Genomic DNA, 25,514 nt, shown 5'->3' with positions numbered 1-25,514 from the left:
GATGGCACACGTGTAAAATTTAAAGTTGAAATCCAAGTAAATTAGATATGCTTCTATCTTCCAAGTAAATTTAAACAAAAAACACTACCTGAATCACAAGTACTTATTAGTTAATCCAAAATCTCTTCTTCCATGAATCTTGATTTACTACGAGACAAAAACTAAATCATAACTATTACCGTTACCAAGTTAATCATACTCAAAGTAGTACAAACCTCCAGCTCTTGGGCTAGCGCACGTTCACAACGTTCTCTTATTAATATTATTTTTTGTTACATGAAAAATTAGGCACGTTTCTTTTATGTTATCAGATGTTATTTCTTATCCTCTCCAACGTACACTTTCTGATGCCTATAAATAGCAGCTATTCCCACTTTAAAAAATATACCAAAAGCTGACAGTAGAGACTTTCTTGCCAGCTTTCCTCTTCTTCTTCTTCTTCCACTCTGTTGGATTTACGCAACATTTGCTAGTTTTGATCCTTTTTATTTATAACAAGAAAAAGGTTTGTTTAATCTTGGAGAAACATTTCAACCTCTTGAAATAGTTTCTTAGGACAGTGCTATTAAGTACGACTCAAACTATATTTTATTAGCTTTAGTAACGGGGAAGGGAATTAAGGCTCTTCCCCTCTACTTGGTCGGGGGATCAATCCCTTGGCCAAGCAGTTGGGGTGGGAGGGAATTGGGAGAGGGAGAGGGATAAAAAAAAAATACTCGAATAGATATGCTTCTATCTATATAGCTTAATGAATGCCCAAACACTTGTTAGGAGACTGTTGGAGTCCTTTCTCCAATTAGATATGCTTCTATCTTCCAAGTAAATTTAAAAAAAAAAAAAAAAAAAACTTGAGTCACTTGTACTTAATCCAAAATCTCTTCTTCCATGGATTTTGATTTACAACAAGACAAAAACTGAATTGTAACTATTAACCACTAGCTTTTGAGCTCATGGCGAGGAGAAGGGAATTAAGGCCCTTTCCTTAGACAAGAGATTGATCCTTTGGCCAAGCAATTAGGGTGAGAGGGAATCGGGGGATAAAGAAAAAAAATACTTGAATTAGTAAATCTTACATGAAATGAGATCTTCCTAAATGGTTTCCTAAAATATGCATTCATCTGTTGAACTGTATGTACAATTTTGTCCCGGTAACTAGCTCCAAAACCTTCCACTAAAGCTTTCTGGTAACTTTTGTAAGTACTTTTAAAATATTTCCTCCTTTAAAAAATGATTATATTACTTCCAACACAATCTTATTACGTGTCATAATGGGGCCTAAAAGCCCCCTAACAATTCTTAAAATAAAAAAAATCAATGGTCAATGTGCATTTTATTTTTTTTAAAGGACAATGTACATTAAAATACAAAGAAATCCAACCAATGTCCAGCCATTAATATATATTGATGCTATCTTATATATCTTTAGGAGCTTCTAGGCCCTTTGCTAGTAGTTCTATCCGAAGATTGGGTCCACATAAGCATTGCACTTTTTTGGCACCCCCATTCACTTTTTCCCATCTCAATCCCAAGTGCCCAACTAGGCGGTACCAGTTTGTATTAGACCCCTTGATCTTTTTCATTCATTTTTTTCCCTTCCTTTTATTTCAGGAATCCCTAAAAATCAATCCCCTTTTGTCCATTTCTCGAATCTCTTTCCTTCTCACCTTTAATTTTTTTTTTCTCAGTTGATTCCTTAAAGAGTATTCTTCTTCCACAATTGAAAGTTTAGCTCAGGCTCTTTATGGCTTTCTGGGTTCGTCAGAAATGGCTTGATTTTTAGGAAAGATTCAATTTTGGAATCTGTGGTTGGGGAACTGTGGTATTTTACATGTGGGTTTTGCTTTATATTATTTAATTTTTGGGCGTGAAGGAAGATTTTCTCAGGTGGGTTTGTTCTGGGCTTTCTGATGAGTAGTTGGATGATCAAGTTAAAGTACCGATTTTGATGCCTTAGCCTCTTAATTAGAGAATTTTTTGCAGGTGGGTTTTGGTTCTTGAGCTTAATTTGTGGAGGTATTTTTGCAGAAACGGTGATTTGTTATATCTGGGATTGAGACTTTTGTACTCTTTCTGGACGTTTTTTTCCATTGGATTCAAGCTAATTTGAAGGGGAGAGAGAGGGTGGTGGATGGTGGAGGTAGAAAGTAAAGATGAAAAGAGGGAAAGATGATGAAAAGGCTATGGGGCCTATGTTTCCAAGGCTTCATGTTAATGATACAGAGAAGGGAGGGCCAAGAGCTCCTCCAAGGAACAAGATGGCCTTATATGAACAGCTCAGTATTCCGTCCCAGAGATTTAAACATGGGGTGGTGCCTATTAACTCCAACAGCAGTGCCAATGGGATCCCTCCTGTTTCTTCAAGCCAGGTAAGATGCAGCTGAAGTTTGCTAATGCCCCTGTTCATTTTGTCGTGGAACTTGTTCCTTTCTTTTGGTTGACGTTGAATTTGGCAGTAGCTACATTAATTGATAATCAAATTTTAAAAAATTGACAAAGGAGCCATCGTTTACAGTTTATTCTCTGTTTTGGTTTGTTTCATTTGTAGTTCCTTTGATAGTAAGTCTTGAAGATCAACCAAAATAAGTAATTAACTGAAGCTTAGCTTATGGTCGAATTGATGGGAAGAGGAGAAGATGGCGTTGGGGGAAAGTGAGGATGAAGACACCTTGTTATCTTGTTCGATTCTAATGTAAGGAACCAAAAAAAAAAAAAAACTGTAAAGAAAGTATCCACTTAAAAATTATTGTCTTTAGATCATTAAATTTATTGAGCCTAAAATCTAAATTCGTCCTCTCAATTGGAAAGTATAGAGTTCAACTTTAGGTAATTAAGCTAACCTTTTAGTTTCTGTTGCTGCCACCCAACGGGATGCGACTTATTTTTATTTGATTTTGATGGTGATTTTTGAACATGTTTTGTTTGGATCTTAAAAATTCTAGATCTAAAGCTTCACAAAACAGACCATATTCTTTTAAGGGCTTCATTCAAATAATGTTTTTGGGTAACTATGATAGCCAAACATACTTCCCCAGAGACGAATTAGCATAGGGATGCGAAGGATGCAGGTTAGTTTTCAGGACAAAGAATCAGATCTATGGTTACCCTATTAATGCTTTACGATTGGAGTCTAAAGAAAACTTCACTCAACTAGGCAAGAGCATTAGTCTTAGAAAGGTTAATCAAAATGGAAGATTTGTTTCCAGTGTTCATTAAGCTGCTTTTATATCTGCAGAAAGAACCCTTTAGAAGCATATATATATTGCATATAAAGAGATGAGATTTTGCTTATGAAAAAAGAGATGAAAGTTTTGCTGATGAAAATAGTTTCATCCATAAGCTTGCCCACCCTGAGGGGCTGATGTATAGATGTTTATTTCTGAAAGTTACTCGTGCTAACTATGCTGGACTGGGTTCCTCAGATCATTAATTTGTTTCCCTAGATAACCTGTCCAGATAAAGGGACTTGGTATTGACCTCCTGTCCAGATAAAGGGCGCTGGTGGCAGGGATTTTGCGTTTTGTTGGGACAATCCAACTACATATTATGATTGTCCTGGCTAAACTAAGTAATTTTTCTCTTCTTAGATCTGATAAGATAGCAGTTAATGATAAAACTCTTTTACACAAAACCTGTAAAATTACAACTTATGATGCATTTGAGATTCTTGGTAAACTCTTTCACTTCATATATTATACCTAAGTTTTTTTTTTTTTTTGTGGCACTCGACAGGAATGGCTAAATTTTTTAAGTTATTCAACTTGCTATATAGACACATTTTGAAGGGAAAGAAAGATGTCTACAAGTCTTCCAAATGACACTAACCTTTAATGGAATTGCTTGCCTTTTAGGGTAATGGACAGCAAATGGGTGCGTTTTGCTCACATCAGCTGCCTCTTCCAGGACAAGCCACTGAGAAGTCAGCTAGCAATTACTCTGATTCAAGTGCTCCATTGATGCCAGTTGAGCAGAAAAAGAAGCTAGAGGAAGATGATTTTCGGGTTCCCATCTTCATGCAGTCCAACATGGGCCAAGACCGTGGTAAAACTTATAGTAACATGGATAGAGGAAAACTTTTCTCCTCCAGTCCTGCTTATACTGAGCATTCAACGAAAATTGTGCCTGTCGCTGACAATGAGCCAAGGCAGACCGTAGATATCGGGCCCAGTGTAAGGCAAGAAGGCAGAAGTCAAAATGAGGAGAACACAAGAGAATCTATGGGTGGTAGGGAGCAGTCAATTAAATCTGTCTCCATCTCATCATCCTTAAATAAGGCTGAAGTAGGTTTGAGGCAACCCGAGACATACTTGCGTCCAGAGTCCAGAAATAACAGTGTGGACAAGTGCAGTAGGTTTTCAAATGCTGACCATAATTTATTGCCAGATCATAGGGCCGAGACACATTCCAAAAGCAGGATACCTGGTAATAATGTCTTCGATGAGCCTACAATGGGCATAAGCAATCCAAATTCTTCAGTGTCTAGGTTTGATTTTCAAGCAGAAGAGGAGAGAATTTTTGACGATACAGAGTCTTGTGAAGACAAGACTTGTAGGTCATTACCAACAGGAATTGCAGATAGGGATGACGATTCCTCTGAGACATCTATGGTGGATTCCATATCCGGGTTGGAAATATCCCCTGACGATGTTGTAGGAATAATAGGCCAGAAGCACTTTTGGAAAGCTCGTAGAGCTATTGTCAAGTAAGTTATATTACTCTGGACCTGCATGATATTTTGTGACTTCTGGGATCCTTAAATTTTTGTTCCTCTTTAATGATTTGGATCCTGGGATTCTTGGCTGCTTTTCATGTATTGGGATTTTATCGTTATATTTTTAGAACTTGCTACTTGTGTAACTTTATGGAGACAAAGCAAAGTTAATTTTAGGAGTGAACATTTTATGGCATTTGGGCAGATATGTTGTTAGTAATATTACTGCTTAGTGGAGGTTAGATTTCATGCTACGAGTTTGGGCTTCTCTCAAGATTTTGTTCGTGTAGCACACCATATAAGCATATCAGATGGGGACCATATCTTGGCTCAACTGCCCTTTTTGGATTTGGCCTTATCGGTAAGGAACATTGTCCATTTTTGTGCAAGGTGAGCTGAGTTGCTGGATGGTTCTTAAATTAGTGAGTTTCACCTTTTCAATTGGGACATTTCTGCTTCACTTTTTGAAGTTTTGATATGGGTGGCTTTCGAGCCAACGAGATTTGCTAAGGTCAATGGTGCTGTCTGTGGTGATTTGGACTTCCTTTTAAATTAATAGCTCTGGGGACTTGCTTTTTAGAGATGTTATTAGTCATTTTAGAACTGCCTTGATATTTGTGATAGCATAAGAGACGGAATTTAAATTGTCACTATTGCTGTCTTAGATTAATAATTAACAATTCGGCAAGTTCTCTCATACCAAAAACGTTGGCGTCAATAGAAGTATGTTGTGTTAACGATCGCTTGTTTTTAGCTTGATGATGATTACCTTGTGTTGATGGGTAGAAAATATGTTTCAACCTTTTCAAGAAACCATCATATTCATGCATTCCATTTTTGGTCCATTGTGCGCAACAATTAATGGATGCCTTCTTGGTTTCTATATGTATTGGCCTGTTCCTAAATTTATGCCAAACTTTGGTTGGTTCTATCATAACATTTATGATCCCTCATGGTTTTATGAGTTCTGTCATAATTTACCCACAAAATTTTCATAAACTTAATCCATTTACTCATTGTGACAATGCCCTTCTTATCATTGTAGTCAGCAGAGAGTATTTGCAGTTCAAGTGTTCGAATTGCATAGATTGATAAAGGTACAGTTACGGAGTTTCCAACTTCCATCTTAATCTCTGGTGCTTGTTTAATGTGTTACATTGATTCAATTCTTTAATAACCATGGAGCTTGATTTGACTTTTGTAATAGGTTCAAAGAATGATTGCTGGATCGCCGCATCTTTTGCTCGAGGACAGTGCATACTTGGGCAAACCAATTAAAGGCTCTGCTCCTAAGAAACTCCCAATAGATTACATTGTTAAAGCAATCCCAAATGTTTCCAAGCAGAAAAATGATTCTGAGAAGCCAAATCATAAGATTGAGTGCTCAGCTGAAAATACAGTTGGCAAGGCATCTCTTTCTTCTGTGCAGAATGGTAGTCACCTGCCAAGCCATAGACCATTCTCAGCAAATTCCCCTGCAACAGGTGACTATAGCTCGGGTTCTTGGTGTTTCCCGCAACCCCAGGAACATCAGTGGTTGATACCCATGATGTCTCCTTCGGAAGGACTTGTTTACAAGCCTTACCCCGGGCCAGGATATATGGCCCCTGCTTGCGGGGGTTGTGGGCCCCCAGGGTCAAGCCCAATGATGGGTAACTTCTTAAATCCAGCATATGGAATTCCAGCTTCTCATCACTATCAGGCGATGGGTGGTGTTCCTCCATTTGCTGCCCCTGCTGGGCCTCAGGGATATTTCCCTCCATATGGTATGGCAGTTCTGAGTCAGGGTATCACAGGTTCAGCTGGTGAGCAAATGAATCACTTTGCTGCGCCTGGTCCCTATGGTCAATCACCACGATTGGGGCCCAATTACGACATTCAACGTCAGAACTCAAGTAATGTGCCAAACCAGAAAAGTGGAGCAATTCCAGATGCTGTGCAGTTACATTCATCCAGAGAGAGTGAATTACAAATTAGTACTGCGAGTAGTCCAAGTGAGAGAGTGCAGGGAAGTGGGAGAGGGAATGCTGCAGAAAGAGGCGATGTTCTTCCCCTTTTCCCCACGACTCCAGTTGTTGAGGCCCCTTCCGGTCATATTCAGCAGCCTCGAGAGGTTTCTCACTCGGCTCGAGTGATCAAAGTCGTCCCCCATAATGGCAGATTGGCAACTGAATCTGTTGCTCGCATATTCCAGTCCATACAGGAAGAGAGGAAACAATATGATTCAGCTTAGCTGTACTTTACCACTGTTCAGGGGTTCTTTGGTTACTTTGTAGTAATACATTTTGCTTGTAATGTTTGTTAACTGATATTATTTTCTTTTCTTTTTTTAATATTTTCTTTCTTTTGGAGCACAGGTGCTCCTGTAGATATATACAAGTGTTGTATCTGAAGGCTGCATCAGATCAATATTGATTGATTGTGCGCTGTAGCAGTTGTTTTCTTTTACTCTTTGTAGGCTTTCCTAAATGTATAAATAGTTTCATATGTCTAATCCCTTGGCTGTCTTAATTTTTACTCTCTCTCTCTCCCGGATCTTTGTTCCCTTTCTCTTTTCTGTTTTTCTAACTCCCTTTCTCCTTTGTGGCAGTTCGTCTAGATTTTTGTTCGTTTTCTCTCTTTTCCTCCCTGTTTTCTTGGCCTTCTATATGATGGAACACTTATTTGTGATTGTGAGCTATGACCCTCAGATGTGAGTTGTAGTTGGTGAGCATCCTCTTCATAAAGATGCTATGGCACTATGCTAGCAGGTGAAGCAATTTGAAGCATCAAGGCATCCTACGCATTCCAGCTCGATTACTTTGTTTTAACAAGTTTTGGTTTTTCCGGTGTTTGGGATGTCAAACTTGGGTACGTAGTGCATTCGTATAAGAATCACGAGTGACAAAAAAAAATAAAGATGTCACCATGTGGAATAATTAATACCATGTGCCAATTGCCAACATGACAACCCTGAACCTTGGAGCCACAAAAAAACATGGGAAAACAAGGCAAGGAGTGACGTGGGATGCTTAGCAACCAAAAAGGGCAAAAAAAAAAAAAGTGACTTAAGATAGGCCTTCGTTGGATTGGATTACACAAGCTAGAGGCCTTGCTTGGATTGAAGGTTTTCGTCGGAAAATATTATCGTTTTCCGTGATCACATTTCCCTATCACCTTTTTCCCTCACATATATCAAATCGCTACAGTAATTTTTCCATGAAAAATGACGGAAAATGCAATCCAAACACAACCTTAGACTTCCGGCTTGTTCCCTTTCGATTAACAAAAATCAAATTTTGGCTTCAACATATATAGATTCCTGTGATGTTCTAGAATTGCTTCTCCCCATTGGTTATTTCTTCTTCAAAGCACCAAAATATGTGGCTAATTGACATATGCTATTGAGCCCGTTTTAATTACATTTTTAAGAGTTTCTGATAATTTTTTTAGAAAAGTAACCATCTAACATATTTTGAAATGTGATATATGTGAGATTAAAAAATATGTAAATAAAATATTTCTAAAAAAAAAATCTAAAAACTTTTTGTAGAAAATAAGTCGTCCAAAAAAAACTATTTGTCCAACTTATGAAACCAATATCATATATATGTACAAAGGTTTTCCTAGATGTGTTGTCAATTAGCACTGCCCAATACAAAACACATTCAATTTTAAACCGGGGATAAAAGTGTGTTACTCTTCTTTTTTTTTTTTGTCAAATGTCAACTGTGTGTTACTTAAACAATCAAAGTAAGCCACCTTTTATTCTTTTACCATCATTTGATAAATACTTTACCGGGACAATATGACATAATGCAATAGTTTAGGGGAGCAACGGGGTATATTTACAGTCCTCCCCAATAATTTACAGTCTGTTTCGCTAGAAATACATAGTCCAAGATTTTATAACGCAGAGAATATATAATACGCGTAAATAAGACAGTGAAAATCAGAGAGCAAAATTTCAGGCTTCGAGTTGTCCGATGATTGCATGGCCTCCCCTCATGAAATCCATGTTCCCCTCCCTCATGATCCCGGTAATTTCAATCCACCTTTCATTTGGGATATCTGAGTATGTTGCTTTCATTTGATTGGGATTTTGCATATATGGTACAATAATGTTCGATCTTTTCTGATGCTTTTTTCTTTTTTCTTTTTTCTTTTTCGCTGTGAATTGTGGAAGGTGTGATAAAGCGACTTGATATAGAAATTCTTGAAATTCTGAAAAAAAAAAAAAAAGAAGCTTATTTATTTCCTCACGCAAAATGGACTCTGCATTTTTTTGGACGCGAATCTATAACTTTTTGCTAGCAAGGTGTACTTGTTTCGAGTTGTTGGCATGGTTGTTTTGGCCTTTGGGTTTTTTCTGTCTTTCTCGTCTCTCGACCCCCTCAAATCTCTCTAATGGACTATGTGTAGCTAGTATGGAATAAAACGTGTTTTTGGGAAATTTGAGCTAATTCAACCATCTTGTGAACCCTGATAACAATTTGATGGTGTTTTTGCTCAACTTTGTAGGAGGCAAATCGTTAGAAAGTGATGGTCACTTTTCAGTGCCTATTCATGTCGTAACCCAAGTATCTCAACTTCCTATCGAGTTTCTGGAGCCTTCTCCTGAGAGACAGCTGGTTATTGGTTTTGACTGTGAGGGTGTTGATCTTTGTCGCCATGGGACTCTTTGTATAATGCAGGTACTTAGATGTCAATCATGTCAGAGTAATTTTGGATCCTGATTTGCAATGTGTTTTTTCTTTTTCCCCTCATCAGGTTTCTCTTTTAAAACCGTTTTTCCAAGGAGAAAATTTCGGTTTGCTTATGCTGAGAAATGTATTTAAAGAAGGTTTGATCATTATTAAGGCTTTTGAAATCTGCTTTATGTATTTGAGCTTAATTTTCCTTTTTGATATTATCACCCCAAAACTTGACACCTTGGCTTGTTCAAATTATGAACTATTATTTGTTGCACTCTTGTTGACGGAATATTTTTTTGGTTTGAGTGGAAAGACTTTTCCAAGAAAGTATTTTAAAGCTACAGCATTTAGACAACTTCGCAAAAAGGTAGTTCAAAAAATGTCAGAAATGTTTGGTTATGCATCAGACATACAGTGTTAAAGTAAATGAGTTGTCTGTGACATTGTCAGTGATAAATTAACTGAATCTCATATTCACAAGTTCATTTCCATTGCAAAAATTGAAGAACATGGGACATGTATACTGTGTGATTATGATTTCTCTTTGTACTGCTTTTCTTTTTGTTTGTTCAAAATTTCAAAATAATGGTTTATCTCTTCTACAAAGTGTTTAACCATTCTTCTCGGGGGTCATTTAACTTTGCTGTTTACTTAATGAGGTTGATTTTTATTTTTATTTTCCTTGCAATAGGTTCACCTTCATTTGTTTTCGCTAAAGGTTCTTCTCTAAATGTGCATATGGAAGACAGTCTGGTTTATAACAGATGGCCCTTCTATCATTCATGCAGTTTATTCTTTTATCGCTGTGATAGTGTTGTTATAGTGAAGGACTTAACTGTGGGGCCACCTCTCTCTCCCCCCCCCCCACCCCAAAAAAAACAAAGAAACAAAAGTTCTAGAAATTCATGTTTTATTCCCTATTGAGAATTTTGAAAATTTCCTTTATATACATTTAGCTATTTGCCCCTGCCAACAGTTTTCAAAATTTTTTATTTCCACTCAAAGTTTACATGTGTATGCATTTCGCCCCTTCAAATTAAATCTCCTGGTTCCAGTCACTGGTTATGCTGTTGTGTCAGTGATATAAATTTCATAAGTACTGCTTGATCTATGGTCTGTTTTGGAAGTATCCATTTATGTTTTTTAGTGAAGCTTCATCAAGGATAGTATGCTGCACAGTTATTTTATCGATGAGTGAAAAATGTTCTCTATCAATGAAGGAATTTATCTTTTGCAGCTTGCCTTTCCAAGTGCAATATATTTGGTTGATGCAATTGAGGGAGGAGAGGCTCTTGTGAAAGCCTGTAAGCCTGCACTTGAGTCTAATTACATCACTAAAGTTATTCACGATTGCAAACGAGATAGCGAGGTCTCTTAATGATTTCTTTTCTTTCTGGAACTCCATATGCTTTGCTTGGCATGCACTATTTTATGGTCTCTTGAATCTTAATGTTCAGGCGTTGCACTTTCAGTTCGGCATCAAGTTGCACAATGTTGTGGATACTCAGGTACGTATCCTTCTAGAATTTGTGTAGGCCTTTTTTTTTTCCCAATTCCTTTCACCATATTTACCGTTCAACTGGAGAAGGAGACTTTCCTTAATTTAGTACTCATCTCCTGTGCTATTTATCCTTAGTGAGATAATCTGAAAAAGGATTTACTGGACTAGAATTTTTTTTATATGGTTTTCCTGGCAACTAGTACATCATTTATCAGTTGAATTTATCTCTGCAAGTTAATCGAAAATGGAAGGTAAGGTTGTGATAAATGTTTTCCAGATATTGAAGTAGGGAATGTGTAGGGCAAGCAACGCAAGAATTTGAGTCATTGCTGGTGGTGTAGGTTTTTGGAATTTTTAGCTGTACTTCTAAAAGTGTTTCTGATCCTAGGATTCTGGTGGCTTGGTTCTACATATGCTAGGATGGAGAAATAGTCAACAGTTCTACTTGTATGAGATGCTGCTTTCAGTGGTATCTGCACATCTGTTTGCATGTACTGTATGCGTGTGAGAGTATTGTGATTTGAAAGTGGGATTCCGCAGTTCATGCCTCGTGAAGTTTGTTAAAGGTCTCAAGTCTTTTTTTCCCTGCCTTTTGTCTTTGGAGCAGATGATTTTACCTCTACTTTTGTAGTATACCCTTTATATTTGGGATTACCAAGCAAAGACCTAATGTCCACCACAAAATGGAAATAGGCAAGCATAGTACTTCTCTTCTGTAGTTAATATTTGAGAAAAGAACTTATCATTGTATTCTATTTTAATTGCAGATTGCTTACTCTTTGATCAAGGAGCAAGAAGGACAGATACGGGCACCTGATGATTACATATCCTTTGTTAGCCTCCTTGCAGACCCATGTTATTGTGGTACTTTTCCTATCTCTGTTTATATGCTTTGGTTTTATATTGTTTGTGTACAAATTCCTTCTATTTATGGAATGTTCTTATGCTATTTTGTTAAAAGCCTCTTGTGATTCATTTTCTTTAGAAGCTTGCAGTGTCCAGCTATGATGATGTATGTATTTTTCTTCTTATTCAGTCTTTTAAGGCTGTATAAACATGTCAATTTGTTTCTACTTTTTACTTGGTTCCTTGGGGTGAGCCAATCGATTGGGAAGCTACTAATAAGACAATGCGTGTGCATGCTTTTCCAGGAAGTATGTATGCCACTGATTCATGTCCAGATGCCTCACCAAGTTCATTTCATGTTGTATGCTAATAAAATTGGGATCCGGGACCTTAAATGATTTTGGAGCTGTAAAAATCTTGAAATTATCAAATATGCTGCAGAAGCAGTTGTGTATTTTGGTTATGTTCTAATGGGTCAAGGCTTTTTTTTTTTTTTTTTGATGAAGTACTTGTGAGACCTCTGGTGGATATGCACTTTCACGATAGATTTGCTGGAACTAGCACAAGTATGAGTTTCTGTATTTGACATTATACCCTATTTTCATTTAGGGATATCGTATGCTGAGAAGGAAGAAGTCCGAGTCCTTCTGAGGCAGGTTGGTTTTCATTGTGCTTGTGCTTGAACTGTTTGTAGAATAATATTACCCCCTTTAAGGCGTGCCTTGAATGATATTGCAGAGCTTACCTTGAATGATATTGCAGAGCTTAATATCCAGGGTAGCCGAGTTGAACTTAGTTATCACAAAACCATCCACTCATTGCACTTTGTTGTTCTGTACATTGAACTTTTGTCACCTCAAAAACCTTCGTTAGTATGGTGATATAGTTTGGAAAGTCTCTGTCCTATTTTCTTCTTTGGCTTAATTTATTTGTGTGCTTGGTAGGGTGTGGGAAAGGATTGGAAAGGCTGTTGTAATGGAGCCACTTATCATGTGGGAATCACTGTATTTTGAAATTAAACTCTTCATTGACATGTTGTTCTAAGAAAGGGTAGGTAATTTTAGTAATTAGCTGGATATTACTACCTTGAATCTAATTTGAACCTTGGTTAATATGCTTTCTCACGTTAGAGCAGAGTAGATATTCAATCCACAATTTGCAAATATCCTGTATGGTTCATCAAAGTTGTTACTGCAGAGAGAAAATCTGGCTTGCTATTTTCAAATAACCTGAACGGCTAGATGTAATTGCTCTTTTCGAATGTGTTAATTTTAAGTCTCTGGTTTCCTTGGACTGTATTTCCATGTTTTGCACCCTTGAACTTGTTACAGTCATGACCCTGCTTGTGTTGATTATGTCCATTTACATTTTCAGGACCCTAACTTCTGGACTTATAGGCCACTATCTGAAATGATGGTTCGTGCAGCTGCAGATGATGTCCGCTTTCTTCTGTTTATCTATCATAAGATGCTGGAGAAACTGAGTGAGCGATCTTTGTGGTATCTTGCTGTCCGTGGTGCACTGTACTGTCGATGTTTCTGCATTAATGATAATCAGTATGCAGATTGGCCATCTCTTCCTCCAGTTCCAGGTTTTCCTTTTATCTTGTCCCAAATGAATACAGTTATATCTATTATGCCGGGTACACATGCATAAGTATGTAGACAGACATTTTTATGGTTGTTGATTGAAGTTTTAGAAATGAAGTATCTATGATGAGTATCCATTTATGCTTCTAGAGAACTGTTAGCTATAAATGAGCATAAAATTCTTGATGTAACCCATTTGATACAGCAGTCATCATGCTGATATCCTAAATTGGTTGGCATCTGACCTTGTAGTAACTCCATGATTGTAGATCAGATGCTTGGTGACCCAAATGCCCCGGAGGAAGAAATACTGTCAGTTCTTGATGTTCCCCCTGGGAAAATGGGACGCATCATTGGAAAAAGAGGAGCTACTATCTTGTCGATAAAGGAGTCATGCAAGTATGTGTCCTTTTCACCGTGTTATCTTTTTGTCTGGTTGCTAAATGTCATCTTTTCCTTTAGTTCTATTTGATTGAAGCGCTAGATGTGAAAAAATTAATGCTCTAGTAATACTCCAATACGCTTTGTTCTACGCAATTTGAATGTAATGAACCATCTCACTTTATCATTGGAGTAACTAAGCAAGAGGGATTGAAAAGACCATATAGGGAATGACAGATCATAAGGGGAAATATTCTGTTTGCTGGATACTTTGGCATGTAGTTTTGTTCTAATTGAGCATCATGCATTTGGGATGATTTCCAACCGTATCTACATTCACATGATTGTATGTACATGCATCTTTTAACTTTATATCAGACTCATGTACATGCATGCTTTATTATTTTTTGCTTCCCTTCTTGATTTGCGGTATACTTTACATTGGCTACATCCAATTGCAGTGCTGAAATATTCATGGGAGGCGCAAAGGGACCACCTGACAAGGTTTGTCTCCCTATTTCATTTGTGGATCGTTTTCTAGAATCGACTTCCTTGCACAAACATTCTTAATATGACACCTTTAGCAGGTTATTCTCGATGAGGGAGAAAAATATTTTTTTAAAAAAAGGGCCGTTCCTTGGATGTTTCAAAAAGCATCTGGATTTATCTTGTAGTGAATAATTCATGTTTGTCTGTTGTTGGCATTAAAGATCACTTTTCAACAAGATTATTGTTTGTACCCATTGTTTGCACCCTTAATCGTCAGATTTGATTACATCAATTTGGTCCACTACACAATGTTGAAGAATGCAGAGGATCATGAAAAATTTTCCTACCCCCCATTTGGCAAATACCGCATACAATTCTGCTGCACTACCCTGAGTTCTGGCCCCTGGGCCTCTCTAATGGAGTGGTATCACCGTTCATTTATTTAACCAATTTAAGGAATGAAGATGGATTGAAGAATGTCATGTGGCTTTGAACTCTAATCACACAATGAACTTTATATAGGTAAACACATAAGTAAGATCGAAGTCATTTCTGTATCTACGACACTGTGTTGACTCTGCAACAGAGGAAATTTTTGGGATGAATAGCCATGTTAGGGATTCTCATGTAAGAGAAGGAAAAGTAGTTGTCACATTGAACTGTGAGATTAATACTTGTTAAATGGAGAAAACATCTTGCATTGAATTAAGGAGTCCAAAAAATGAACGGATGAAGAAGAAAGACGATATGTTTTTTGATTCACTCATTGATATGTTGTGGCTTGAATGCAGGTTTTCATCATTGGACCCATAAAGCAGGTGAGGAAAGCTGAAGCGATGTTGAGGGGAAGAATGCTGGACATTTTCTAAAACTTTGTCACGCTTGATGCTTTAAACTTTGTCTTCACAACTTAGTACAATTACTTGCAAAATGAATCTGGCATAATCTTTACTTTCCATGCTTCTACTTCCCATCTTACATATTAATAATCCTATACTGTCAGTACTTTTTTTAATCTTTCTGTTCCTGAAAGTAAGAAAGTTGTTCAGTGATGCTTGATCAGATGCCTGTGTGAAACAAGGAAACCCCTGCTTTACTACGATGATACGTGACACACTTTGACTGCTGGCCCTGTAAAGGGTAATAATAAAAAGATGCAATGAGCTGTTCAAAACAGTAAAAAAGCAAACCCAATTATCTACTTTAGTAGGTGCCATCTGATAGGATTGCCATGAAGGTGTGGCATGGCAATGAGAGACAGAAAAGCGATTTTGGGCAAAAGCCTAGAAGTAGAACCTCTTAGTCAGTATGGTGAGCTTGTATTCCCCGGTAAAAGCAAGCCGGTGACCTTGTGTCGAGTGCATCATATTGGACTCTATCCTGCGTGCTGTCTTTTAACACCAGTAATTGCCAGGTAACTTTGTTTATCCTTGATCGCTCCTCTGATATTGTAAACCTCCAGGCATGCTCGAAATTTGCAGCCAGGAGAAAATGTTGAGGTCTTGCATCCAATCTCGATTATTTACCGAGGAGTTTCACACAGTCACTAGAAACCATGATTGAAGGGGAAAAGAGGGGGTAAATAGTTGTTATTCAGTATTCATCAAAACTGCATTGATTGCAAGCAAAAAGGATCAAAGGGATTCCTCGATTAAACTGGTAGTCAAGGCCTCAGAATATTCCATACAACTCTACAGACAATGACGGAAGACACTTGAACAGAACTATAATCCGCAGAAGATGAATACCGTATGTTCATATACTGGCGCTAAAATTGTATAATATAATAGCACCATCAAATTCATACTTCTGTTTTTAAAAAAAAAAAAAAATTCACAAAAGAATAAGCTCATATTGGATCTTTTTGCAAATCAGAAAACGGAAATCACTTTTTGAACCCGCCAAATTGATATTGTTGGCTGCTCAAGCTGGAGAAAAAATCGTCTCCTTCAGATGATGCCGAAGGGAAACCAGATTTACCAAGGCCTGATCCCGTACCCATGGCTCTTCCCATGTAGAACGAAGGGGGAGGACCCTTCTCCTTTTCTTCTGATCCATCAGTTAAACCAACAATCCCAACGTCTGCTAGGTTGACCTTCTTGGCTGCAATTATGTCAAATGCAGAACTTCATAAGATGCAAAGGCAGGCCAAAATTACCATAAAACACAACCCCTTCTCAACCAAAGTCCCTCTATTTTATTTCATTTTCCACCAAAATTACATCATTCAGTCGCCTCATATTGAACAAGCAAGAGAAGAGGTTTTAAGTATCACTGTCCCTGTAACGAGTAACCACAAAACTAGATGAACACTCAACCTCAACTAGACTCTGGAAAATACTGTCTGCATTTTTAACAAAAGAGCTATGGACCTTAGCTACCAATCATCTCAACCAATCAAGTTCAGCAATATGGATCCTCCTTTTCTGTTCTTCCCTCTCTAATTTTATAAACATCTGTCTTAGTGTTATGTTACATGGACTTGAGCTTAGAAATAGGTGCAAGTCCGTCTCCAGATGCTAAGGTCGTTATTATTTAAATACATAAAGGAACACTGCAAAAGTTCATATACAGGTACTTAGGCTGTGGTGCATAGCATATTTTTATTAGACTTCTAAACTCGCATGTTATGGAAATTTTATACTCAAAATCTCAACTGGCTTTTCAGTCCAAATAATAATAACAATAATAATAAGAGGAAAAATCACTTGGTTTTTGGTTCCAAAACTGGTTAAAAACTTACGAGGAAACACACAACAAACTTTGCAAATATATTAAAATGTCAACGATTAATTCTTAGTGTTAAATTATGAAATATTCTCACTTCAATCAGCACAATCCCAGAGCCCCACTTTAAAGTCAAAGATCTGACACACTTCCCATAGTAGCAGTCATGTCGTATCATGTTAACATGGGTTGGTCAAATGCAGAATCCGATTAAGATGATCTTACCTTTTCGAAGGGGCGTTCTGATATTCGTTTGTGAAAATACCAAAACCATCATAATGATTTTATCACCATTTATTTTCTGCAAACGCCCAGCATATAGTCTTTTCCTATTTTCACTAGCTTTACACATTTAATTTGGAGTCTTACAGAGGACACAGTTGCATGCTTATGTTATCAAGCTAATTTATATGGGAACATTACTCAGTTTGCACTTTCAACTCGGTACTGCAAATACTGTTTATGCATACAACTAGAAACATTTTTGCATGTATATGCTACCACAGCATTTTCATCATGGCTTTTAATTCACCCAAAAAAAAAAAAACTCATTAAGGTTAGTTAGAAGAAATACTAGTACACAACGACAAGAACTTACGTGCAGCTATATTGAGATCAATTATACCACGACTCAGAGAATCTGCCCATATTCCAGATTTAACTTGAAATCCATCCTTCTTCGGTGGTGGCTTGCTATCGACAGAAGATCCATTCAAGTTGCTTTGACTGCCAGGCTTATCTAAAGGAGTACCATTTAAGCTGCGAGGGCTGCTATCATTAGCAGGATTTTGGGCAAATGCACCGAAAGGATCAGAAGCATCAAAATTGTTCAGAGGAACTGCAGCAAATGGGTCAACTGCACTGCTGGTCATCTGGTTTGTGGACTTTGCATCAGATTGAGTGACTGTGACTGGATCTGGTGCAGCAAAAAAATCAACAGTTGAAGAAACCGCAGATGAAGGAGCAGGCTGGGAGGCAAATAGATCAACACTTTTCTGCATAAATGACAAAGATACAGTTCATATCCATGTCATAATTAATCTCTTGGAAAGAAAGGATGACATCAGAACTTCAGTGAACCTGAACTTTTAAGTATAAGATGGCAGACTCTCTCTATGTTTCTTAGGAATAAAATTGGAAAAAATCACATGGGGTAATTTACTTAGCATCAAACAAAACTGAGAAAAAGAAAATCTCATTCCCAAATTTCTTACAGACTCGGGTGGTAGGTGTTAACATTTCACTGATACTATATTGCTGGTATCACAAACTCCTTTTGCCCAGGTTCCAGGTAGGTGAAATACCTGACCACCAGAACTAGAAATCGCTTCCGTAGGGGATGTTGCAGATACAAAGGTAGCATCAGCAAATAAATCAACATCTGACTGATCGGCTTTTGTGGTAGACTTCTCTGTGGAAGCTGGGGTTGGAGCATCCATAAAGTCACCTAATAGGTCTTGCCCAAATAGATCCACTTGGTGAGAAGTACCAGTAGAAGGCTCTGTTTAACAGGCATTAAAAAACGATGAACCTGAGAGATCTTTGCAATGGTGCATGACAAATCTCCATATGAAATGATGCTATAAGCATGCATCTTATCAATAGTTGTTAGAAAAGTCTCAATTAATCACACTCGACCACTTTCCAAAATGTTTCACGGAGTAAAAAACATTCTCAATGAGAAATAAATGGTCTGTTAATCTTACAAAAAAATACTAAAAAGAGCTTGACATTGACATTTTCCTTTGCAGTTATATCACTTACTCAATGAACTTTTAAAATGTTAGTACATAAAAGTTGAGCTCACAAAAGGAAAGCTGTTGTTCAAATTGGGGAGAGCATTAATGTTCATATTCTTTTAACACATGGCACCTATTTCACATTAAAACATCAAACTGCTTCTTTGCAAAAATAAGTGACTAGAAACGGAACCAGCCATAACAGGCTGTAAATATGACACTTCTTATCATGAGAAGGACCATATAAACATAGAGCGTCCAGGATGATTAAGTAAAAATGAAACTATAGCTTATCTATTTAAAATTCATTGTGGATCTTTACACTGAATGGCCCAGAGGATATATTATTGGTTGTGGATGTCTTGATGCTGAAAGTATGAGGTTGTTATCCAAGGAGTAGTAGCTAAAACGGAGTGAAGCAGCATTACCGGGTAGGAGGGTTGTTTGTGCAGGAAAAGGACTCGCATACCTTCACTCAAAGGACTAAATTCAGCACGCAATTAATCAAAGGCCTATAGTATTTTGGATAGCCACGAAGGTTCAGAAAGAGAAGGGAAGGGAAGAAAAAGGTTCCAGAAGAAGGGAGCAGAAACAAAGTCAGATCGTCCCTTATCTGCAAGATATAGTCAATTAGGTATAGAGATAACTATTTTCTATTCCTTTACCATGTAATTGTACCTGTAATTACCATTCTATTTCCAGAGTACAGGATCTACTCTATTGACCACAAAATTTGTGAATTCTATTGACAAGAAACTTTTTGACAAACTAAGATATAGACGACTCATAAAATCACTAAGAGCACAAACTACCACAACAATATACCAGCCCCCCACTAAGCACCCAGAAGTCTTTTAACAGGCAACACTCAAAATCAGACAAACTTCACTCTTTCAATGTCCAATCAGGAGCTGCTAATAATTAAATGAAGCACTGTGCCTTTTGTTTATTAACAAAACATCAACTTACTTCCATTCTTTTGGACAATTCGACCATGCACGTACCATGACATACAAGTTACCCTTCATTTAGACACCTTACTAGTGAAATTTTTTAGACCCACCATTTAGAATTTTGTAATAAATGATTCGTGACTTTGGACAGCTCGTGGTTCTTTCAAACACAAGGACAAATGCGAGCAATCACACAGGGAATTGTGAATACTAAGAATTCAGCAAAGAAGCTCTAGCCACAAGCATAATTGTTGCTAATTGAAGCTTAGATGAAGTCAGTTACTTAACTTTGGCCAGCAATAAAGCAGAATGATTTTGGTGACAACAAACTAAAGGGAGAGAAGTTATTCCAGTTTAACTTTTATTTTTTTTAAAAATAGCCACTGGTAGAAATCAAAATAACCACAAGTGAAAGAACATTTGCAATAAGAGCAATCACAACTTAACCATGAAATACATTTAATATCTTCTTCCATGACATCAACTTAATTTGTTTGTCATTTCTCCCTTCTATTGGTTATTACATGCATATGTGCATAAACATCTACCATACACACATAACTTACAAAAGATTACACACACGAATGATGTGCCCATTCTACTAATAATAAAATAAATAATCAACACAAAATGGCATCATATATATGAGAGCCAACTTTACATGAGAAATGAATAAAGTGCCATCAAGAGGAAAGTATTCAGGGCAACATATGTGAACATCCAATCAACCAATGCATTTGCAAGAGAATGGTATTTCAGAGACAGGTCAAGAAAATAGGGGTTACAAATCCACTGCCCCATACTTACTAGCACTAGAAGTCCCTCGAGGATCAAAATCATCAAATTCATCATCATCATTGTTCGTCAAATGACTAGAACCTTGGGGCATTGAAGCATATTTGTCATGCTCATCTGTGTTCTTTGTTGTCCTTAACACATCAGCTGACTTTGTTTCTTGACCCTTGCTGCTAAAAATTATCAAATTCAGCAATCACCCAGTAAGAAAGAGATAAGAGCAAAATAATCTGCAACTATCCATATCTTGAACACAGATGAGAAAGAAACACCATGGCAAACTCTTAGTCATCAGAGAACAGGGGATGACACAGAAAAAGTGAGAATTCAATCAAGGACCTTTCCTCAGGTACTTTCTCATCAAGCAATATCTGCTAAATACTGTATGCTCAGTACAAATAAGAGAAAATTTATTAAGACAACTGCAATCAAATCAAGGCTTGTTGACCATTAATCAAGTTGAACTGGAATATCATATACTAGGCTCAACTCTAACTCACCAAGCTTCCCTTGATTTCAAGTTGAAACAGATATCATACTCAGAAAATATGGGAGTCCAGCTCAAAATCTTTTTAGATGATTAGTCAAGTTCAATCTAAACACCGCATACTTGGTTAGCCTCTGACTTATTGCAGCCCTAAATGTGCCACAAATATGACCAAGGAATTCTAGGCATATAACCCACTCAACTAAAAATACTCCTCAAACTTTCTACTGCAATTTAAAAGAGTAGTCCATACGAATGCATAATTTTAAGCAGCAAAAGGGTAAAAGAGATAACAGGAAACCTGCCATGACGAGAAGAACCCTTTCTTGAGGTGTTCCCCTGACTGCTTTCAGAATCTCGACGTGGTTTGACAGAAGTGCTTTGCTCAAACTTATCTTCATCATACCTATCTCTATCCTTGTAACTATCCCTAAATGAATCACCATTTTTTGTACTGCCAAAACCACCATAGCGATCACCACTTTGAAAGCTGCCGCTACTAAATGATGCAGAGCCTGATTTGTACGTAATTCCAGTTGATGAAAGGCCAAAGTACCTAACAAAGTCATAACATAATCCTACATACTCAAATCTGGTACAAAAGCTAAGTATAGGAACATCAAAGCTACAAAAGATGACCAAATACATACTTATCACGGTTGACAGCAGCTTTATTTCTGACCTCTTGAATCTTGTCTTTGTCATTCAAAAGAGTCACAATAGTTTCTGCCTTCTTTCTCACATTAATTCCCACATCCTTCCCACTTGGCTCCACATACTCGAAACTTGCAAGAGACTTATACATAAAAAAGGAAAGCAGCAAAAAATAGTAAGGGAAAATGGATAATGGAAGACTATCAGTCATGATGCAGTAGGAACGTGTTGAGAAACCAACTTGTTCTCAAGCAAGAGGAAGTGTAAGTTTGGCACAATACAAGGAATATACTTACTGAAATTTGGAAAGTATGTTCTACTATGTCATCAACTGCACGTTCAGATCCATGTGCCACTAAATACTCTATAACAGCCAATGCCTGGAACAAAAGAGCTTCAGAATCCTCTTTTACATTTTTCTTTTTTTTTTCCCCTCTTTTCTTATCTTCTTCTCTAGCAAATCATTTTGTCCACTATGATGCTAAAAGGAAAAATTACCAACCACTGAGCAACAAAAATCTTGGCAATAGACATCTAAAGGCTACCTTGTAAACGAAACGCCAATTCTTGCCAGTTTCAGCCAATCTTGTCCATATAACATTCATAACCATCTGACACTCGGAGCTGCATGATAGTTCAACACAAAATCCACAATTAGACAAAAAGCTACCCTATAGAACCGATGACGTGAAATAGAATTTCAAAAAAAAAAAAAACAAAGATTATCAGTGCAATGAGTGACATGAAAGTTATCAAGTACAATTTTTTTGTCGCCTGTGCAATCTCAGCCAATGCAGTACCATGAGGACCCCAAGGTTCATCATCAGTCGCATCCAACACCTGCATAATTTTGAGATGTCACAACCGTAGGCATACACAACAAATCAAGCAGCCATATAAACAGTTGGACATATAGAAGTTTCTACAACACCTTTGTCCATGCTGCCTACAACAGAACAACAATTGTGGAACTAAAAAATGTTTCAGGTTTTGTTAGTTGTACAAGTCATTCATTTTACAAGGAACACAATAGTAGTTCCATGAAGAGATATGGAAAAACATTCTTCAGCCCCATTAGGGAGATTTGTTTCATGGGAAACAATAGAGGCAGATGCATGCCTACACGCATTAAGAAATGCAAACCTGAATGAGAAAATAGATCTCAGCTACTTAACTCCTGAAACTATTAAACTCTTCTGTCATTCCACCGGACAACAAACAATAAATTCAAAATTAATCCAAGCCCTGACAACAAAATTCCATTCCTCACCCCTTCATTCAACCAACTGTTGTCCTTACACTCCCCTTCCACTACTTCAACACTATAGATGACATGTACAACCAAGTATCATTCATAAAATGAGCTGGTGATGTGGTTCAAAAATTGGAATCATCACAACTTCAATGAATAAGCTACAGTGTCTCCAAATATTTCTCTTCATTTCTTTCAAAAACTTCATCTAAACCTTTTCAAGTCAATATCAGCATAACTGGTAGACTAGAACGCCAATTCAGTTCAAACATCAGTGGCATTAGTCACTTAAGGCAGCTATGATTTACCCATAAACTCAAGAAACAAACTAATGCAGCCATGATTTACCCACAAATTCAAGAAACACAGCAAAACGAAAAGAAAATTCATAAAAGTTACCACTTTCCACGATATACTCGGTAAAATTGAATCCACTTGTACCAACCATAGCAAGCATAAGTCAAGCAGTTCAGCAATTAAAATTCAATTAAGCATCTGCATGTCGCTCACTTCATATACAATATCAGAAAGCACATCCGCCAAAAATTCAATCAAGACTGGAGATACTAAAATTGGAGAAGACATCAAACCGAAGTCATCTTCAATATGCGTACCTTCTGCTCGATTTCAGGAACTTTCAAAACTTTCAAATTGACCTCCCTCTTTCTGCAAATTAGTCGATTAAACAAGAGTTAAAATGCGTATACAAAGAAGGATAATCAAAAAAATATATAGAAACAATATTACTTACAAAAACCAATACATAAATCATGAAAAATAACAAGAATTGAGCTTACATTTCGCGGACGGTTTGGTCAATGACCTTCATGAAATCCATGGCTTAGATCTGCGAAAATTGAAGAAAGAAAAATCTGATCAAAGTGAGAATAGATCTAAGCTGAATTTGATGATTGAATTGAAATTGACATAGGAGAGGTAATTATTATTACGATGAATAAAAGCACCTTTGAGTCTGTAAAACGAAAGCCAGAAAAACAATTCGGTTTTATATAAAGTAATAATTAGCTATGTATTGTTAGATTTAAATTTCTCAGAGAATGTAACCCGGGGACGATGAGATAGAGACTGGGGGGAGAGATAATAATTGTTTTGTAATGTTTCTTGTGCCTTTCTTTTTTTCTAATTTTTTTTTTCTTTGAGCAAATAAAAGGAGAGGTCAGAGGTAAAAGAAAAAGATCATTTTTCTTAACTTAAACAAACCAAAGGCAGGAAAAAGAGATTAATCAGATAATGTAGACAAAAACCAGTCCAATGGTCCAGTGTTAGACGAATAAACCTTGTGCATTGACATGTATACCTCCTGATTTTAATGAAATCAACTCCGTTTGTATTGCAATTTTTCAAAGAAAAATTGATACGCTTTTCGTGAACATATTTTTCAATCACTTGTTTACTTCATATATATTAAATCGTTACAGTAATTTTTTTATAAAAAATTCAAAAAAATACAATCCAAACATGCCCAAATTTTTTACTTAATTTGCATGCCTATAAAGTGTGTTTTTCCCACTAGTTATAATTATCAATAGTGCACGATTTAGGAGTCATCATGACTATTCCCCCCACCCCCTAAAAAAAAAAGGTATCTTCATGACTAAACCGAAATTAAAAATCAGACCCAAGCTCATGTTAGCGGAAAATTTTGTCACTTACTTGCTCACATTTAATTCCTTTTTGGAAAAACTACCTCATATTTGTGTTCTAGTAACTTATGTAAATCTCATATTGAATCGATAAAAAACGGATCTTGAAAATTCCACGTAAACTTTAGGAATTACTACTGAAGAAAATGTAAGAATCAAAAATCCCAAATGTATTTTGGTATGTTTTTGGTAGGCTAAATTATTTTTCAAAATTCAAATTTTCACCAATTATTGTGCGACCCTGCTAGACAAATCCTTTTTCAATTTAGTTTTTTAAGCACATTAAATCCATATTTAATGGACTAAAGCTGCAGAGCTATTAACCTTCAGCATGTAAAATGGCATTCATAATGTCCCCACTGGCAAATAAATGGGCCTGGTTAAGAATCAAAGTCCACCATCGAACATGTAACCAATAAACTGGTGTAGAAATCTTGGAACTAACTAAAGGGCGATCCAGTTTCTGAGGTTCTTTGGACGGCCTAACTAAAAGGCCCCATAGGCCCATCCAGTTCATTTGAGGGAATTGACAAAGGGAGACCCACTACTCTGGTAGCCCAATCCGATAGCCCCTCGTAACGACAATAACAGTTTTCAGCAATATAGAACTACAAGCGAGTGATCAATGTAGCAGGTTGGCCGTCAAGAGAGATTTAAAATTCTATTTAGGTGTAGGTTAAGAGATCAAATCTTCTTACTTACATTCCAAAATTCAGGTTTTTTGGAAATGTCGTCATCAGGTGCCGTTTGAGCCAATGGTAGTTCAGTCCCCTCTAGGTTGTTCTTGGGTCTCTTCAGGTCCCCCTCCCCTTAGTATGGAGTAGTGTAAGTCTATCGTGTCAGGTCAAAAAAAACATCAATATCTAGTTTTTTTTTTGGTAGAAAATAGTTTGAGTGGGTTCGAATTCGCTTACTATCATGGATCAGGGAGTCATTCCAAATTTGTGGTACAAACTCGGAATCGAATCCACCAAAACTGTTTTCTGTCCCTAAAAAAAAAAATTCAATCTCTAATTTGACGCATCAAAAAAACATTTTACTAGTAGAGATTTCAAT

At 37.0% G+C, this 25,514-nt stretch overlaps 3 protein-coding genes across 7 annotated transcripts; 2 read left to right on the top strand and 1 right to left on the bottom strand.

Annotated features, from left to right (window-relative positions):
• Positions 1-1,404: 1,404 nt before the first annotated feature.
• On the top strand, positions 1,405-7,202 carry LOC113704106 (protein EARLY FLOWERING 3-like). 3 transcript variants are annotated; one of them, XM_072060841.1, is made up of 5 exons: positions 1,435-1,884; positions 2,026-2,366; positions 3,849-4,699; positions 5,754-5,805; positions 5,916-7,202. In XM_072060841.1, exons 2-5 carry the CDS (start codon positions 2,151-2,153, stop codon positions 6,939-6,941), a joined length of 2,145 nt encoding a protein of 714 aa, XP_071916942.1. In that variant the 5' UTR covers positions 1,435-1,884; positions 2,026-2,150; the 3' UTR covers positions 6,942-7,202. The 3 variants fall into 3 exon arrangements, with proteins under 3 accessions (XP_027081573.2, XP_071916942.1, XP_071916941.1); XM_072060840.1 differs by having other exon boundaries at positions 1,981-2,366; XM_027225772.2 differs by having other exon boundaries at positions 1,405-2,366.
• Positions 7,203-8,568: 1,366 nt separating this feature from the next.
• Positions 8,569-15,249, top strand: LOC113704247 (uncharacterized). The gene is made up of 10 exons (XM_027226029.2): positions 8,569-8,727; positions 9,209-9,381; positions 10,619-10,750; positions 10,839-10,889; positions 11,650-11,746; positions 12,338-12,384; positions 13,103-13,319; positions 13,587-13,716; positions 14,160-14,202; positions 14,979-15,249. The coding sequence occupies exons 1-10, from the start codon at positions 8,682-8,684 to the stop codon at positions 15,054-15,056; spliced, it is 1,014 nt and encodes a 337-aa protein (XP_027081830.1). The 5' UTR covers positions 8,569-8,681; the 3' UTR covers positions 15,057-15,249.
• A 569-nt stretch (positions 15,250-15,818) lies between these two features.
• LOC113703672 (clathrin interactor EPSIN 1) lies at positions 15,819-23,900 on the bottom strand. 3 transcript variants are annotated; one of them, XM_027225114.2, is made up of 12 exons: positions 23,760-23,900; positions 23,592-23,641; positions 23,409-23,460; positions 22,303-22,382; positions 22,088-22,166; positions 21,839-21,922; positions 21,539-21,684; positions 21,190-21,444; positions 20,414-20,574; positions 18,219-18,415; positions 17,513-17,909; positions 15,819-16,290 (listed from the first exon to the last, which is right to left on the bottom strand). In XM_027225114.2, the coding sequence occupies exons 2-12, from the start codon at positions 23,630-23,632 to the stop codon at positions 16,073-16,075; spliced, it is 1,710 nt and encodes a 569-aa protein (XP_027080915.1). In that variant the 5' UTR covers positions 23,633-23,641; positions 23,760-23,900; the 3' UTR covers positions 15,819-16,072. The 3 variants fall into 3 exon arrangements, with proteins under 3 accessions (XP_027080915.1, XP_027080917.1, XP_027080916.1); XM_027225116.2 differs by having other exon boundaries at positions 20,414-20,571; XM_027225115.2 differs by having other exon boundaries at positions 23,745-23,885.
• Between the last annotated feature and the right edge of the window lie 1,614 nt (positions 23,901-25,514).

This window comes from Coffea arabica, chromosome 8e (assembly GCF_036785885.1).
Source record: "Coffea arabica cultivar ET-39 chromosome 8e, Coffea Arabica ET-39 HiFi, whole genome shotgun sequence".
In the NCBI taxonomy this organism is placed as follows: Eukaryota; Viridiplantae; Streptophyta; class Magnoliopsida; order Gentianales; family Rubiaceae; genus Coffea; species Coffea arabica.
This window is presented reverse-complemented; position numbering and strand designations above follow the sequence as displayed.

Bases quoted from the DNA above. Each gene is read 5' to 3' on its own strand.
- LOC113704247 (XM_027226029.2), top strand. From the start codon at position 8,682: ATGGCCTCCCCTCATGAAATCCATGTTCCCCTCCCTCATGATCCCG. The intron at 11,747-12,337 runs GTACTTTTCCTA...ATTTTCATTTAG, and splicing joins TGCAGACCCATGTTATTGTG to GGATATCGTATGCTGAGAAG. The intron at 13,320-13,586 runs GTTTTCCTTTTA...CCATGATTGTAG, and splicing joins ATCTCTTCCTCCAGTTCCAG to ATCAGATGCTTGGTGACCCA.
- LOC113704106 (XM_027225772.2), top strand. From the start codon at position 2,151: ATGAAAAGAGGGAAAGATGATGAAAAGGCTATGGGGCCTATGTTTCCA. The intron at 4,700-5,753 runs GTAAGTTATATT...TTATCATTGTAG, and splicing joins GCTCGTAGAGCTATTGTCAA to TCAGCAGAGAGTATTTGCAG. The intron at 5,806-5,915 runs GTACAGTTACGG...CTTTTGTAATAG, and splicing joins AATTGCATAGATTGATAAAG to GTTCAAAGAATGATTGCTGG.
- LOC113703672 (XM_027225114.2), bottom strand. From the start codon at position 23,632: ATGGATTTCATGAAGGTCATTGACCAAACCGTCCGCGAAAT. The intron at 18,416-20,413 runs GTAAGTATGGGG...CCTGTTAAACAG, and splicing joins TCGAGGGACTTCTAGTGCTA to AGCCTTCTACTGGTACTTCT. The intron at 16,291-17,512 runs GTAAGTTCTTGT...ACATAATTGCAG, and splicing joins TGATCTCAATATAGCTGCAC to CCAAGAAGGTCAACCTAGCA.